General features: G+C 35.9%; 2 protein-coding genes across 3 annotated transcripts; both read left to right on the forward strand.

Moving 5' to 3' along the window:
- Positions 1-2,759: 2,759 nt before the first annotated feature.
- Positions 2,760-7,160, forward strand: LOC306859724 (cadherin-1-like). 2 transcript variants are annotated; one of them, XM_079400938.1, is made up of 7 exons: positions 2,760-2,884; positions 3,980-4,090; positions 4,843-4,953; positions 5,132-5,357; positions 5,450-5,668; positions 6,347-6,452; positions 6,691-7,160. In XM_079400938.1, the coding sequence occupies exons 1-6, from the start codon at positions 2,852-2,854 to the stop codon at positions 6,427-6,429; spliced, it is 783 nt and encodes a 260-aa protein (XP_079257064.1). In that variant the 5' UTR covers positions 2,760-2,851; the 3' UTR covers positions 6,430-6,452; positions 6,691-7,160. The 2 variants fall into 2 exon arrangements, with proteins under 2 accessions (XP_079257064.1, XP_079257065.1); XM_079400939.1 differs by lacking the exon at positions 3,980-4,090 and having other exon boundaries at positions 2,783-2,884.
- Positions 7,161-11,012: 3,852 nt separating this feature from the next.
- On the forward strand, positions 11,013-16,989 carry rhoac (ras homolog gene family, member Ac). The gene is made up of 5 exons (XM_079400940.1): positions 11,013-11,249; positions 12,810-12,965; positions 14,330-14,450; positions 15,385-15,515; positions 16,107-16,989. The coding sequence occupies exons 2-5, from the start codon at positions 12,810-12,812 to the stop codon at positions 16,278-16,280; spliced, it is 582 nt and encodes a 193-aa protein (XP_079257066.1). The 5' UTR covers positions 11,013-11,249; the 3' UTR covers positions 16,281-16,989.
- The last annotated feature ends 413 nt before the right edge of the window (positions 16,990-17,402 follow it).

The raw sequence follows: 17,402 nt of genomic DNA on the forward strand, positions 1-17,402 counted from the left end.
ATGAGACATCGGTCCACTGAGCTCATAGTCTGCTAAGCGAGCTGGTGGGTTCATTATTCTCCTATGTGGTACAATGGGAGCATCCTTCACTGGATGAGATATCCTTAGCTGCAGCCAATCATTCCTCTGGCTTGAAGGACCATGTAAAAAAACTTGGGATGTAAAAATCCTTTCTATTCTGGTTTGGATGGGTTGAACGCCTTTCAGACCCCTTGTTTTGTGGGGCTTATAACAGTTAATGTAATGTTAATGTTTCTGATATATAAGGAAAAGAGTACCCCCAATGTTTTTATTTTATTTTATAGGAGTTAAATTTGATAGTTATGTGTTCTAAATTCATGATGGGTTTAATGTATAAAATGTGATTTAAAGCTCAAGTAGGCAACTGTAGAGGCTCTAGCAGAAGAAAGGTGCAAGGGAAAGGGAAGTGGTGTGTGGCCAAGTATGTGTGCTCTGCATTTAACCCATCCAAGTGTACACACAGTAGTGAACACACACCCGGAGCAGTGGGCAGCCAATGCTGCGGCGCCCGGGGAGCAGTTGGGGGTTCGGTGCCTTGCTCAAGGGTCTCACCTCAGTCGTGGTATTGAGGGTGGAGAGAGTGTTGGTTATTCACTCCCCCCACCTACAATCCCTGCCAGACCTGAGACTCGAACCCACAACCTTTAGGTTACAAGTCCAACTCTCTATCCATTAGGCCATGACTGCCCCAACGTTTTCAAGCGAGGATTAGAAACAGAACTGTTTGTGATGTTAGTGAATGTACGCAGAGTCTAGTGTGTGCTGTGAATAAGCACTTCTGTGATGTAGGCTGAGAAAACGAAAATGATTAAATAAACCCCTAAAGCTATGCACGCCTGGAATTTCATTCATTTTGGCATGCAACATTCTTATATGAGGAGTCAGCAAAGGAATAGACTAGAAAGCTGCCTATGACAGTACACTGGAAAATCTACCTGATGCATGGACTTTTACAATAGTTTTCAATGTAATAGTCTAGAAAGATAAGCTTAAAATAAACTATAACATGCAAGTTCTAAATAGCATTTGACTACAAATAAACCACCAATAAAACTGGGCCTTTTTTATTGAAGCAATCCAAGTGCCTGAAATTCAGTGCCCACTGACTTCTGCCTATGGTGGAAACAGTAAAATCACCATTATAGAATTTATATTTATATGTCTTTGGTTTCGTATAGTAAAGTGGGCAGTTATGGCCTAATGGTTAGATGGTCAGACTTGTAACCTGAAGGTTGTGGGTTCGAGTCTCAGTATAGAAATTGTAGGTGGGGGAGTGAATGAACTGCCCTCTCCTTCCACCTTCAATACCATGATTTGAGCAAGGAACCAAACCCCCAAATTGTTCCCCGGGCACTACAACAATAAGACTGAAATTCAGTCTACAAGGGCCATTAAAAACATTTAATTGTACAGAATTTCATGTGACACTTATGCATGTACAGAATGGCATCATATAGTACATATTCAGTCACGTAGGATAAATAAATCAACTATAAACTTAACTACACTGTAAAAAGTTGACTTAACTTAAATTGAGGAAACCCCTTGCCTTAAAATTTAAGCAAATAATAATTTAAAAAAATAAAGTTAAGTGAATTGTCAAGTTCACTTAACTTTAAGTTGAGCCAACTTAAAATTGAGACAACCAGCTTCAGCAGATTTTTGAGTTCTCAACTTGTTGTTTATACAACAAAAAGTTGAGAATCTCCTACAAAAATAAGATAAAAATTCTGCTGAAACTGGTTGCCTCAAAATTTTAAGTTGGCTTTTTTCCTTTTGCAGTGCCTATGCCAGTAACACATTTCTAATTGGTTAAAATCAATCTTCCCTATCTGTTTTGATTGATTTGTTCTAACAAAATGTTTTTGGTGTGACCTGTGGTTATTTATGTTGTACAATTAAGACTCTTCAATGAAACAATGAAAGTGCACTTCAAAGTCTTTTCAAAAAGTCAAAGTCAAAGACATCCGATCATTTGATCATCTCCGTTGACTACTGTAAATGCCATTTTCTTTTCACAGACGACCTCTGATCTGACACTATATTTAGAAAGCGATAGCTGATCACAAAAGGCCAAATTCTGGCGTTATCTTAGTTGTTCGATATAACAGATTAAAAATACAATGACATTTGCATGTGTTTTCCAATGAGCAAAATTCAAATAAAATCCTCCATGCAGATCACAGAATATTATGATTTTAAAACTAGCTCTAGAAATGCTGATACCTGCTTACCTTAAAACATGAAAATCATTGGTCAACAGAGCTACATTAAAGTGAGAGTGCAACTTTCGTGCAGTATGTTGTGTTTAGTCAGGAATGAGAAGTGGGGTTTGTTTGCTTGGAAGGATATAAATGGGTTCATAAAATATCTGACCTATCAAAGTTATGCTATAGGGAAACACAAGCTGAACTCATACCACAGAATACAACAGTAAACACATTGCCAACAGGTAAACACAGAAGGCCTAGTTTACATCTATGTACAAGTTCATGCATATATCATTCGTTTTAACGTTTGAAACAAGTTTCTTTTCGATTTAATTGAAACCAGAACCTGTTTTAGTAGCGTCTCATACTTCTTGCTTTGTTGCGTTTAAGAATGTCTGGACTCTTGCCAGACTCCGTCATACATTGTTCCTTAGAAAGCACGTCAGACAATAGGGTGCTACAGCTATTAAAAATTCATGTGATTCAGTAGGTTTTCAGATAAACATTGTCAAATCGTCTTCCTTTAGCTCTTGACACAGCCAGCTTGCTTCACATGCACTTTAAACCACAGCTAAAGCAAGATCCTGAATCTGAGCGCCTGATCCCTCTCACTGCTTAAAATGAAGACAGTTGTGATTATTTTCCTTGTTGCAGTAAGTAACAGAACTGATTTTATTTATTTAAGTTTAATATTAGTTTTCTATTTCATAAAAATGTTGTTGCACATTATTTTAAGGTGTCCTTCTTATAGTGTAATTATACAATTACAACTACACTGTAAAAAAAAAAAAAAAGTTGAGCCAACTTAAAATTAAGGCAAAAATCTGCTGAAGCTGGTTGCCTTAATTTTAAGTTGGCTCAACTTTTTTTTTTTTTACAGTGTACTGAGGGATATTAATCAATACCATGTACTTTCGTAGGATTTGGTTTAGGGTTAGTTGCTTGTAATTACTTCTAATTAATTAGTGCATAATTTACTGTTATTAAACTATAATAAGTACATATAACATGTAATAGAGTCTAAAATAAAGTGTTACCAAAACATTTTACTCGTTTTGTTATTAAAAAATATAAAAAAAACCTATATATTAAAATCACTACTTCTGACTACTTTTATTATGTTAAGGTAGAGTTTTCTTTTTCTTTGTGTGTGTGTGTGTGTGTGTGTTATATTCCACTTTACTGGATATTTACATATGTTGTCATTAAAATCAATGGCATTCAGAAAAGATTAAGTGTGCAGATAATTTTTATAAACTGGAAATAATAAATAGTGGCAGACATCCAAGGTTGAATTTATGTAAAGCACAATGGAATGGTGCACAATGTACCTGTCAAAAAGTTTTCAGATAATTCACATTAAAATACTGTAAAACAACCTTATTATTGGTTGCAAGTTACATTGATTGCATTTTAGTTTGGGAACCAATTCTCACTATCAACTATTAACTATGGCTTTTCCCATAAACACCTTGCTATAGTTTGTGAGGTAGTTGTTAAGTTTAGGTATGGGGTAGGATAAAGGGATCTAAGATACAGTCATGCACAATAAGGCATTAATACGCGCTTTATAAGTAATAAACATCCAATATGCTAGTAATATGCATGCTAGTTAATAGTGAGAATTGGTCCTTAAAATAAAGTGTTACCATTGCAACATGATAGCTAACATAAGAACTTGAAATGATTGGGCTATTGAGTTTTTAATTGATAAATTGCGATGTTTTGGGCAATAATTTCTTTTACAGAGTGTCTGGATTCAGAGTTCAACCACATCAAAACTAAACAAAGCCTGGATTGTGGATTCACTGACCACGCAAGAGGAGCACACTGGTCCTTTCCCATATAAACTGGGAGATGTAGGTTATACTGAAACCTTTAATTGACCACTTTATAGCAGAATACCAACTTATTAAATTCAAAGCAACATACGTCTTTGCATGAGCACAGAATTCTGAGTTCGTTCTCAACCAAATGAATAATTTTGAATGTTTCCATCCTTTTTTAGTTAAACATTGAGAAGAAAGTTATCGAAGAGTCTTCCATTCATGGACATTGTATCTGTGGACAAAAACGGATCAATATTAAAATTAATTTATCATTTTAAGATTTTTTTGTAAAAGTCAAAAAATGTCAATGATGCCATTAAATAATTATAATTAGGTTGCTTCTTTTTTGGCATTTTATTCATTTATTTTTATTTTATTGTTTTTTTACTGGTACTCATTATTTGAAAAACATCACAAAACATAAGAAAAGATCTACAATAAAATGAAAGGCCTATACAGAATGTTGCGACTATGGTAATTTAAGGTCAATAAATGTCGTCATCACATTTATGAATAAATATTTCACTATAAGTGAAAAAAACGTTTTACTTTAAACCTATATTAAAAACCTTTTTAAAAAGTGATTGTGATATGTACACTTATTCAAAGTAAATCTATTTTTAACTTTTTAATTAATGGTTATACCACGTGGTATTATTAGAGCTATTGAATTGCAGAGAATACATTCCCAAGAACTTGACAGACGTGTTTTCAAAAGGTCGAAGATCATCTGACAGATATAGTTCAGATATTCAACTTTTGGTGTTCCTTTTTCAATGCAGGAGGCCCAAACATACACTATTCTGGTTGAAGCAAAGGATCGTGGGGAGAAGATGCAGCTCTCCAGCACAAGCGCAGCGATACTGAATATCATCGACAAACACACAAAAACAGTAAGTAAACAGAGTGTAAACTTGTTTCTGTCTTCAGAGCTTTCAGTTGTTTTTTCAGTCGAGTTATGTTGATTGAATTGTTTTTGATGAGGGTTATATACCTCTATCACTGAATTGAGACTGATGTTGAACACTCCAAGATGCACATTAATGTCATTTCCAATCACGGTTTATCCAGAAAGATGCTAGTGACTCCTCAGTATTGAAGACGATGAAACAAGTGGGTGTAATGGAGAGAATGAAGTCTGAACCAGTGCAGGAGGTCATGACCATGTGTCTGTCTGAGGATACAACTAGCATTACAGCTCTCAAACCAGCCCTGTACAGCCCACCATTACACGTCAAGCTGACAGGAGACGTCCAGGGGAAATGGAGGCTTCCGTCTCCATTTCTGTCTGACAATGGTAATAGAGAAAATCATCTTTTTAACGCTGTATTTGCAAACAAACATACCTGTTTCCACTGTAATTCAATTTTGTTTTGTTTTTTCTCCCAGATACATCTGTGAGGCTGATCAAAGAGAGTGGCGTACATGTGGGAGATCATCAACTCACCCTTAATATCTCTGACAGCCAGGGCCAGTATTCAGTCCAGACCCTCTCGCTGCATGTCTGCGACTGTGATGGTTCTGCAAACTGCAAAGACCCAGAAACAAAGAAGTACGTGACAGCCGTCGCTGCCTTAATCGTCACCACCGCCACCCTGTTGCTGCTGGGTAAGAGCGTGATTTCATGTCAAGCTCAATCCTGGGTTTCACATTCACTAGTTTGAGGAGCTGGCAGAAATGCTTGTTTGGTTCATCCAAATATTATATTCTGCAAGCTGCCTCTGCATTATATTACTGGAGGATGCATTTTAATATCAAGTATATATATATCAAATAAATTGTATACGAATCAGTATACACTACTATCCAGAAGTTTGGGTCGGTGAGATGTTTTTTTGTTTGTTTTAAAAAAAAAAAAAAAAAATCAACACTTTTATTCAGCAAGGCTGCATGAAATTAAAAATAACTCATTTACAATGTTACAAAAGATTAATCAGCACAGCTGTTTTCAACAGAAATCAGAAATATTTATTGAGCAGCAAATCAGCATATTAGACTGATTTCTGAAGATCATGTGACACTGAAGACTGGAGTAATGATGCTGGAAATTCATGATCACAGGAATAAATTACTTATCTAAATATACTCACGTAAAAAACGTATTATACATCATAATACTATTTCACAAGATTACTGTAATATATTTTACTGTAATGTATTTGATCGAATAAATGCAGCCTTTGTGAGACAGCTCACCGACCTCAAACTTTTGAACGATAGTTTCTGAAGTTGTGTATCTAATCATTTGTGTGTGTGTGTGTGTGTGTGTGTGTTTTAAAACAAAAGGTATCCTGTTGATAGGGCATTGTCGGATCGGAGCAAAGAAAGTGGAGGAACCAGAGAACGTTGTCATTCCTGACAGCATTTAAACACTCTGAACTTGAGAGCATTGGTAAGTATTATTTTGCAGTTTTATTCATTAGAATCATCGAACACCAATTTCAGCTATTTTAGCAAGTTATTTAAATATCCTTTAAATATGTTATGACAATATGATGTTTCATTTTCCTATTATGTAAATTAAAGGCTCTATTAAACAGCTAGATCTACATCCAGTCACAATTTCTGCTGCAGATTAGGCAACATGCTAAAACCCAGAGTCTCAGACTAATGTCCTCTATTATCCGCAGCTTTACTTGACGAGCCAGAGCTGTTACACAAACGCTGCCAGACTTCAGTCATGTCACTGAATGTGCGGTGAAAACATGAACGACATCAGAAAATGATTTTGATGAATGCACTACATTGCTTTTACGCTGTCAATTAAAAGGAAGGGTGCTTTGGTTGTTTGAAATGTACAGTCGTACAGTGTGAATGACTTTGAGAATAGATGTATGATTAATTCTGCTTTATGTGCATGGGGTGAATGAATATGTAAGTGCCATGATTATATCAGCTCATGCAAATGTGAAAGTGTTCATAAACAACCCTTATCTCTTGCTAAGACTGGGTAGGTGATACTGTACAGAGTTATGCTTACACTGGTATATTTATAGTTTTTATATGTAGGAATTTCTGAAATTCAGAGATTGTTCATGTTTTGTGATGACCGTTATATATTTAGTTAATTGTCATTTATTTATTGTGGTCAAATAAAGGGAAATAAAAATAATCTGTTGCTTATCTTTTTAAGGTTACACTTTATTTTAAGGTGTCCTTGTTACAGTGCAATTATACATTTAAGTACTGAGTAATATTAATTAACTACATGTACTTACTGTATGGTCGGGGTTAGGAATAGGGTCTGGGTTAGGGTTATTGCATGTAATTATGCATAATTAAGTGTTATTATAATAGTAAGTACATGTAATGTATAACAAGAACAGCTTAAAATAAAGTGTTAACCGTGTGGCCTAAATGGTCTCTACTGGCCTTTGAACGAACCAGTAGATGTTTCATTGATTTCCACCTGATAGACTACACACCCAAAAGGAAGAAAAAATAATGTCTTGGTCTTTTAAAATTTAACAGTAGGTCTACAAGTGCACACATTCATAATGAGAATCGTATCACCAGAAGACCATCACCCAATTAATATAGGGCACATTCACATTCCTTCTGAGAGACATGATCGGGCAAATTAGACAGAAATCTGTTTTTTCTTGTTCAGATTCTGTCAGCAGGAGGAAAAAAATACCATGTAACAAGATAACACTGCTACTTTAACCAGCGTAATTGTGAGGAAAGTGAAAACACACGACTGCTGTAAGTTGATCAACAATGCATGCATGTCTGTCTAGTACTTAGGCTTGTTTAAGAGTCGTTAAACTAATACAAAAACATTCTTCACACTTAGTTGCTTCCTCAACTTTGAGCATTTTAGCCTTGTGGAATTTTAGCAAACTAGAAAATTCAATTTAAGCTTTCATTGTCATTTAACCTGTTAACCCGCATCGGCCCGCGGGCGGGCCGGAAGGGCGTGGTCGGGCGTGGTCGGACTTTTTATTACCTTTGTTTTAGAACAATATTCAATCAATTATCATTAACTATATATCATTTGAAAGCTAAAACACTCAAGATTAACGATGTGAGCTTGTTTTTGAAATCAATACACCAGAGAGGAAAGGGTTAACAGAAATGCTGAAAGACCGGCCATTTAAAATGAACAAAGCGAACCGCAGTACTCACGTTTGATCGCCAATAGCGCTGGTCAGCTCAGACTATTCCAAGACACACCAGCATACATTTCAAGAGAAGGGTCCACTCTTCAAAATGCATCCACTTTTTAATCCAAAACAACGAAAAAATAGGGGAAAACACGATAGATCCTCCTTTGTTTACATAAGCGATTCGAGTTATAGTTATCGATAGCGTCCATTTTCCAATAAATATCGATTATAATTCGTATTCCAGCTTTGAAACGCCATCTATTTCCAGCAGAATAGTCTCTTCCGAGTAAGAATAGCCCTCCCTCGTCTCTCTCCTTCAATCGCAGGAGCTGTTATAACCCGGGACAGTAAGCGCGTCCGTGAATGGGTCAGCGAGGTGTCAATCCGGACACATCACAATAGGGGTGTTTGAACCCAGCCAATGCCTCGCCAGCACAGTTTTGATGGATGGAAGTGTTAGCCAACCACAAGGACGTTTAAAGTGATTGACAGTTTGAATAGTTTACGTAAGATTGTTTAGAGAATAGCTCGGCGTATTGTCCGTGTGTTTTCGTGCGCTCTCGGGTTACGCATGAAGCGTACACATAATGGCGTCGCGGCGCTACACAGACTGGCTATCAGCGAACAGATGTTGTCCAAAGCTCACATCTGAATCTCTCCATCGTGGATCTTCGACTTGAGAAGTGTTTCTGTGGCGTTTGGTGGTGTTTTGGAGGACGTGGGGAGAAAAATGGCTAATTTAGTAGCCGAATACGCGCTGAGATCGCTGGGAAGCGTGGATAGCATTAGCACGTAAGTGTCTCCACCCTCCTCTTGAATGTTTATGTGTCTTTATCATGTATTTGCAGCTTTTGTTTCATGTTAGCTGTTTTAGATTCTAAAAATGACAACGGAGAGGGATAATATGAGGGGATTACATGAGTTTTGTTCGTGTGGGTGGGTGGGTGTGTTTGTTTGTGGGTATGTCCCGGTTATTGTGTGTGTGTGCGTGCGCGCGTGTGTGTGTGTGTGTGTGTACAAAATGTAAACAGTGTTGCAAGTTTGATTTGTTTTGCTTACACACTTTCTCACTCTTTTTCTCTCACTCTTCCCTGTCTTTTCAGAGGTCTGGTTAATCCAGATGGTCAGAAAAAAAACAATTTTAGTGGCTGCTAGAGCGTCTTCCTCCACTGTAAATACTGTAAATAGTTTTTTTTTTTAATTATTTAGTAATATTAGTAATAGTAATCTATTACTATATTAGTAAAATAGTAATATTCATAATATTCACCATATAAAATAAATAAAAAATACAAATGTTGTAAAAACAATGTATTTTGCATGTTTTGTGTTTTCACTAGTTCAAAAATGATCAAATCTGTTTTGGTTCACTGTTTTCATTATTGGAATTGTTCAGAATAAAGACTGTTTAGTTATGTTCAAATTCTGAAATAGTTTTGTGTTTTTTTGTGGTTTCATTGGTAGAGCAGTTCTGAATTGATATACATATGTAGTATGCAGTGTCTTATGGAGTCTCTAAATAGCATTTTTGAAAGGATTCCTAGACTTTTCTTGAAATAAAATATCCAAATGACTTTTCCAAAGCTTTTCTTGAAATGAAATACCATAAAGATGTACTTTCTGTAAGTCTTTACCTATAAAAAAATTATTATTTCATATTTTATTTCAGGAAATATTTAGGCGTTTTTTTTCAAAAATGCCATTTGTAGACTAACCAAATGACTAAATGAGTCAGCACTACAAATGCTGTTCAGAAATAGTTTTTTATTGTGTGTTTTGGTGGGCAGAGCAGTTCTGAATTGATATACATATATGTATTATGTAGTTTTGACTCATTTGGACATTTGTTTACAAAGTGTCTATTTGGGGTCTCCAAATGGCTTTTTTGAAAGGACGCCTAGATTTTTTTTAAATAAAAGCTTACAGAAACTACATTTTTGGGAGTATCATCCTCAAATTTGAATCAAAACATGGTCAGATGTTCAGCTTTATCTTTATGGTGTTTTCAGGCCTTTGGCATGAAAGTCTCATCCATTTTTCCCTTAGTGAGCTTCATTAAAACATATCGCGAGTCAATTTCATGTATATTTTACCTTGTTTTACTCTATTGCTATACTAATTTTGAGTTATTATGACTCTAGAGTAACAAAGGATCAAGTGTCTAGTTTCAAACAACACCAGATTTTTAAATATAGACCTTAGGGTTCAAGAGCTACAGACATTTTTATTTGGTTATATCGTTTTTTACAAAATGCTCAAAAATAGGGGCGCAGGGTAACAGGTTAACCTTGTGTGTATATGAGGAAGCAAAACTGTGTTTCTCAACAGGTCTGCTGCTTATTTTACACAAGACTGTTTTGAATTTTTGTAACTTAAGCAATTTTTTCAGAACCGACATGAATACTTCTACTACAGCTCTGAAATCACCATTTATTCTGCGATGGAAAGGACATTATAAACATTTGTGGAATGAATAAACTGACTCTTTTGTCTTATCTGGGGCCTGTTTCACCAAATAAGCCAGGTTTATTTCAGTTAGTTTTGCCAATTGATTTGGTTTAAAATAAGCCTGGCTTATTTGGTGAACTTGTTTTATGAAACAGGCCCCAGGACTAATTTCAAAGCTAGAATATTATATGCAGGCCTATGCTAAACACACATAAATATTATTTTAATACGCGTAATTCAACAAGTATGCACTATTGACAATACAAAATATTGATTTACCTTCATTATTTATTTTTCAATCAGTTTTTAGGGCCAAAATTGATGCTTGTGATTTAAATGGTGAATGAATATTGACGTAAACCAATGATCTTGATCATGTTTTTCAATGTTTTGGGATGGAATTTGATTTATGACTGAAAGTCTAGGTCAAAGGAAACTCAATGAAGGGAGGCCTCTGGCTCCAGGTTTGTAAAGTGACTTTAATTTAACAAAAAGAAGCAAAAATGTGCTGGTTTATGAGACCCAGCCCCAGCAGCTGAGTCTGAGAGAGAGAGCAGTGATGGGCGGACTCTAAACCAGCAGGAACAGACAGGAGAGCACATACTTCCTCGAAGCACAACAACAAGAACACGGTAAATGTTTTCAGATGTTTTGTGTAAATACATAAAGTTATCGAGAATGTCAGATAGCGTTTGGCGAGATTTATTTTCCGTTCAGTCGACCCGACTGTAAATATATATATAACTTATATTTATATATAGTTGCATCATTTATGCTGACAGCTAGTTTGAACAAACGATTTTAAATTGTTCAGATGCTTAAATTGAGCTGCTTTCTAAGCTGAATTAACGAGAAAATATTCAACGATTAACGAAATCCACCGTTTAAACTCTTCAGACTTATGTTAAAATCTGTTTCAGTGAATTAAAGCAAACATTATTCTTGTTTTAAATCGGTTTGATCGTATTTCGCTTACACCGTTTTCCCAAAGGATTACAGTTAAGATAAATGCTCATAAAATAATGTGTTTCTTAACGTCTTCGTGGCATTATATAATGGGGTGTGGACCCTTTTTCTGTTTTAAGTGCGTTTAAAATCATTTATTTCTGAATAATGTCGGCTAGCGGCTAACTTAAGCAGCCCTTCTCCTTCACGGTTATATCTAAGTTATAGCAAGGCGAGTCTGTTTTTAAAGAAAACAGTAATTGTGCATGCTAGTATGTGTGTTACAGCGGTTGTTAATGTTTTATGTTGTATTATTATTAATGTTTATGTTGTATTATTGTGTTATTTGTGTGAATGTTTTGAAGGTGGGGTGCGGTAACAGGCCTCGCGACATGACGGTTTCTTATCATCAATATAACGATCTTTACACGCAACAATACACGTAGATAATCGCTTATGTGGTGTTTTAAGGTTATAGCCTTTATCATTTGGTCAATATTTGCGGAAAGTTTTGTTTTTTCTTTCTTTTTTTAACATAGCGATACAGATGCAGTGTAACTTCCGGTCAAATGATACTTCCGCAGCTGTGTTTCCGGTTCATGCTGAAAAGATTCACAGAACACATCTATCTATCTATCTATCTATCTATCTATCTGTCTGTCTATCATCTATCTATCTATCTGTATGTCTATCTGTCAGTCTATCTCTCTGTATGTCTATCTATCTATCTGTATGTATATCTATCTGTATGTCTATCTATCTATCTATCTATCAGTCTATCTCTGTATGTCTATCTATCTGTCTGTCTGTCATCTATCGGTCTGTCTGTCTGTCTATCATCTATCTATCTATCTGTATGTCTATCTGTCAGTCTATCTCTCTGTATGTCTATCTATCTATCTGTATGTATATCTATCTGTATGTCTATCTATCTATCAGTCTATCTCTGTATGTCTATCTATCTGTCTGTCTGTCTGTCATCTATCGGTCTGTCTGTCTGTCTATCATCTATCTGTCTGTCTATCTATATGTCTATCTATCTTTCTATCTATCTACTTGACAGTAATAATGTAAACATAAATATGTAAAAATATAAATTTGAATCCATCTATCTATCTATCTATCATGTAAACTTGGCATTTCTCCACTTTTAAAGGTGCTTCTTCACTCCTGGACTCTTTCTTAAAATGCTTCAGATCTATAAAGCTCTTTTTGCTGATCGTTTGTTTTATCTTTCTCCTCTGCAGATGGCTGCCATTCGTAAGAAACTGGTGATAGTGGGTGATGGAGCCTGTGGAAAGACCTGTTTGCTTATTGTTTTTAGTAAAGATCAGTTTCCTGAAGTCTACGTGCCGACAGTGTTTGAGAACTATGTTGCAGACATTGAGGTCGATGGAAAACAGGTATGAAAGCACACAGTTGGTAAACAATTGGGGGGAAAAAAATGCAATTATTTTCACTGATATGCACCAAGAAAACAATGAATGCATTGTAATAAAGTGCAATATTTACTTAAATGTACAAGTATTTTTTACAAAAATATTTTAACCCTTAAATGCATGAATTTTTGGCCAATCACTCTTACATATTTGGGTCTTTAGCGATCCGGACCTATATATCCAGCACGGATGGATCTCTAACTGCTGCAATAGCAAAAAACTCTTGATATTTTAATAACAATTACAGAAGAATAAAATAAAGTATATTTATTTACACTTACACATTTACATACCTCGGGTCTCTAGCGACCCTATACACTTTTTACCAAAACAAATCAGAAAAAACTTTTATATTTTACTATTTTCTTTTTATATTGTTTATAATGAATAGATTGAGGAATACTAAGAAAGTTGATGTCTAACTTTAAACATTGGAGGGAGAGGGTAGAGACCCAAGGTATGCATTTAAGGGTTAATATGTGAAAAGTGGAACTGTGCTTTGGGTAACGATAAACAAACCTTTAAAAAGGAACAGTTTTACCATTTTTGAATCCATTCAGCCGATCTCTGGGTCTGGCTGTAGCACGTTTAGTGTAGCTTAGCTTAGCATAGATCATTGAATTGGATTAGACCATTAGACCACTCGCTCAAAAATGACCAAGGAGTTTCGATAATAGGGGACTACTAGCTGGGGACTACTTTCAGACGCTGCATAATATCACTGCGCCTGCTGCACCCATGGTACGGCAGCAAAGTTCCTTGATTATTACGCCGGAATGAGAGTATAGTTCCTAGCCATATCGGCCTAGAAAATCACAACTTTTCATTTTCGGTCAGTCTTAGTACACGATGTACAGAAGAGTCAAGCTTTAAATAGGAACATTATCGAAACTCTTTGGTCATTTTTGATGACCAAATGCTAATGGTCTCATCCGATTCAATGATCTATGCTAAGCTAAGCTAAAAGTGCTACCGCCAGACCCGGAGATTGGCTGAATGGATTCAAAAACGGTAAAACTCAACTGTTTAACTCTAGGGGAGTTGGAAAATGAGCCCATTTCCAAAAAAAAGTGGAGTGTTCCTTTAAATAATCCGTTTCGTTTAGCACACATTTTCTACTGATTGAAATGAATTGATTGAACTTGCCAACATCACCAGAAGAATATTCAGTATTTTGTCCTGCCATATAGATGTGGTTACACTGGTGCAAGTTATACATGTACATTCCTCTTTTATAAGTGAGGCCACAATTGTCGTGTAAGAGGATTGCTGTTGTGTTATTTGTCTGAAATAGTTTAGCACATTGACCAATATCTCTCTTCTTACAGGTAGAGCTTGCCTTATGGGATACGGCTGGACAGGAGGACTATGATCGGTTAAGACCTCTCTCCTATCCTGACACAGATGTCATTCTTATGTGCTTTTCTGTCGACAGTCCTGATAGCTTGGGTAAGACGTCCTCGTAAACAATTAGATATTACTATCCCAATCATCACACTTTAACTCTAAATGTTGAAAAAACGATACCATGTTTTCAAGATTAAAGTCAGCATGAGATGAAATTTTCTAAATGCATGTTATTAATCTTATTGTGAATGATTCACCCATGCACATTTCTTGTTTTTTTTTTTAATTATTGACCATTTTTAATCAAAATACCATAACTCAATTTTCTGGTGAAATGGCAATAATTCAGTCTGCTTAACCCTGCCGATGCAAGTTTTCTTTCATGAGCCCACTTCCCAAAATCCAATCATCAACCCATTAATCCAAGTCCCCTCTTTATTTTTAATCTACTTCTATGATAATTCATTACAACTGTGGATGTATGTCACAGTACAGAAAAAAAAGATCTGTCAATATTTAGGTTTCATCTCAATTTATAAGTTAACATGAAATAAAAATTGACCCAGTCTGTTTTCTTATACTTTACTATTTTATAATACTTCCGTTTTTATCACCACCTTAAGTGTGTTTCTCATAGTGGTAAAAGCAGTCAGCTAAGAATAAATCATTTTCTGATGAATTGAATCGTGAAACCTTCACTTGTGGTCTAAATACAATGCTTTCACATCAAAATGAACGATGCAGCAATTTAGCTACCAAGCAGAACTGCGTTTTCAAGTATGATCGGGTTTTCATAAGGTCTTTACATCAAAACCTAAACAGACTGAGATTGTACAAAGCTGAGGTAACAGGGAAAGATTCAGGTGCTTAGTTTCAGTTATCAACTTTCTAAAAACAAAAATATATATACCAATTAACTCAGTTTAAAGAATATAAGATGATTTACTCTGTTAAGCCATTAAATACTTGTCATAATTTAAAAATTATTTGAAATATGGTTAATACAATTGCCACTTTCTCCTTTAATCCATCACAGAGAATATTCCAGAAAAGTGGACACCAGAGGTGAAGCATTTCTGTCCGAATGTTCCCATCATCCTCGTTGGTAACAAAAAGGATCTCCGAAATGATGAGCACACACGAAGAGAACTTGCCAAAATGAAACAGGCAGGGCCTTTTTACTTAGTAAAATTTATAATTCTTAAAGGACTAGGTCATCCAAAAATTAACATTAGCTGGAAATGTACTCACCCTCAGGCCATCAAAGATGTAGAGGAGTTTGTTTCTTCATCAGAACAGATTTGGAGAAATGTAGCATTACATCACTTGCTGATAAACAAACAGTCATCTGCATTTTGGATGGCCTGAGGATGAGTAAATTGTAGCAAATTTTCATTTTGGGTGAATTATTCCTTTAAACGCTGCAAAATGTCCAAGCTGCTCTTTTCCATTTAAGTGGATGGTAATTTCTACTAGTTGATCAACCTTTAAACTATGTGGTTCATAAAGTTATTTTATGATATTTGGAGGTGTTTGTTTAGAGCTGGACAGTATAAATAACATCCATTTTCATTGTAAGCTTAGGTATTCTGGGTAACATTTTTGTATTTTTAAATGGAAGATCGAACAAATGTGATGAATCAATTTTGAATAGTCCTAGATGAGTGAAAATGTTCTTATTTTAGGTGAACTATTCCTTTGATATTGGGTGGTCACTTAGACATGCTTGTAATATCTTTGAAATATTTCTTCACTCAGGAGCCTGTGAAGGCCGAGGAAGGGCGAGACATGGCCAACCGAATCAACGCCTTTGGTTATTTAGAATGCTCAGCCAAGACAAAAGATGGCGTGAGAGAGGTGTTTGAGATGGCCACCAGGGCTGCGCTGCAAGCCAAGAAACGGGGCAAAAAGACTGGCTGTCTGCTGTTATAGAAACCTGCAGAAGAGAGGATGTCAGTTAACAGCCCAGGAGACGTCAGAGCAGGGAGGGAGGGATGATGGGACGAGCCTAGCATTCATGTCCTAGTACAGTCGGCGTATCAGACTGATACTGGGACATCATGTCAGACAAACCACGAGAGACCAACCGAAAGACTTCAGAAACAAGATGACGTCATTTCCTGTCATCTCAAAGTTTGGGCATAAGAGTTTTCTGGTCACATCAAGCAAAAAAAGAGATAATTTCTAATTTCTGGGATATTTGATGTTATTCTTCTCCTCCCACTCTTTAGTCCTAAACAAAAAAGGTCTTTAATAAGCGTCCTGCCTGCAGCGACTGTTTTGTGCATTGGACAGATTGTATGTATGTTTGTATATGTAAGAATATGAATGTTTGTGTCAAATGAGCGCATGTACGTCTCCAGGTTGCCAACTCTTCATTGTATATGCGTGTATCTGCCCGGCTTTATTCTGTTTGAATATTCTGTGCTCAACTAAAGCACACACTGAACATTGAAGTGGGCTGTATTGTGTTTAACCTCCCACTTCAGGCTTTTCCTTTTTTATAGCTGATGTCTCAAAGGATTCTGGGCTGTACATTAGGGATCTAAACCATTTAGTGATACTGATTTATTTAAAGCAAACAGTTTTTAATCATTTGCATTTAGAAATAAAATTGAAAGAAAACCAGATTTGAAAAGTCATTTTTTCCATTCACTCAAATTCCTACGCCTTGTTTTTCCAAAAGGGGTACTACTTACTCAGTGTACTGTACACTATATAGTGAGTGAAACATTAGTATGCTGTATTGTCATGTAATGCCACTATGGCTGCATATGAAAATAGTAGTATGTCTGAATTTGAAAACGTAAGCGAAACGTCCCCGGATGACCTACTATTTCCAGTAAGACTCTGAAGTGCACATCTGATGGATATCCCATGAGGCCACGGGAGAGGAGTTGGATGGCAGTGGATCACCTTAACTGATGTTGGTAGTAGGTCACAAGACAATGACAACATGAAGAATGTAGTACGCCCGGATTATATTCATACTATATAGAACATATATTTTAATGATCACAAAGTAATCATAACAAACATCTGCAACTCAAAGTG

The sequence above is a fragment of the Barbus barbus genome (genome assembly GCF_936440315.1).
Source record: "Barbus barbus genome assembly, chromosome: 40".
NCBI classification, from domain to species: Eukaryota; Metazoa; Chordata; class Actinopteri; order Cypriniformes; family Cyprinidae; genus Barbus; species Barbus barbus.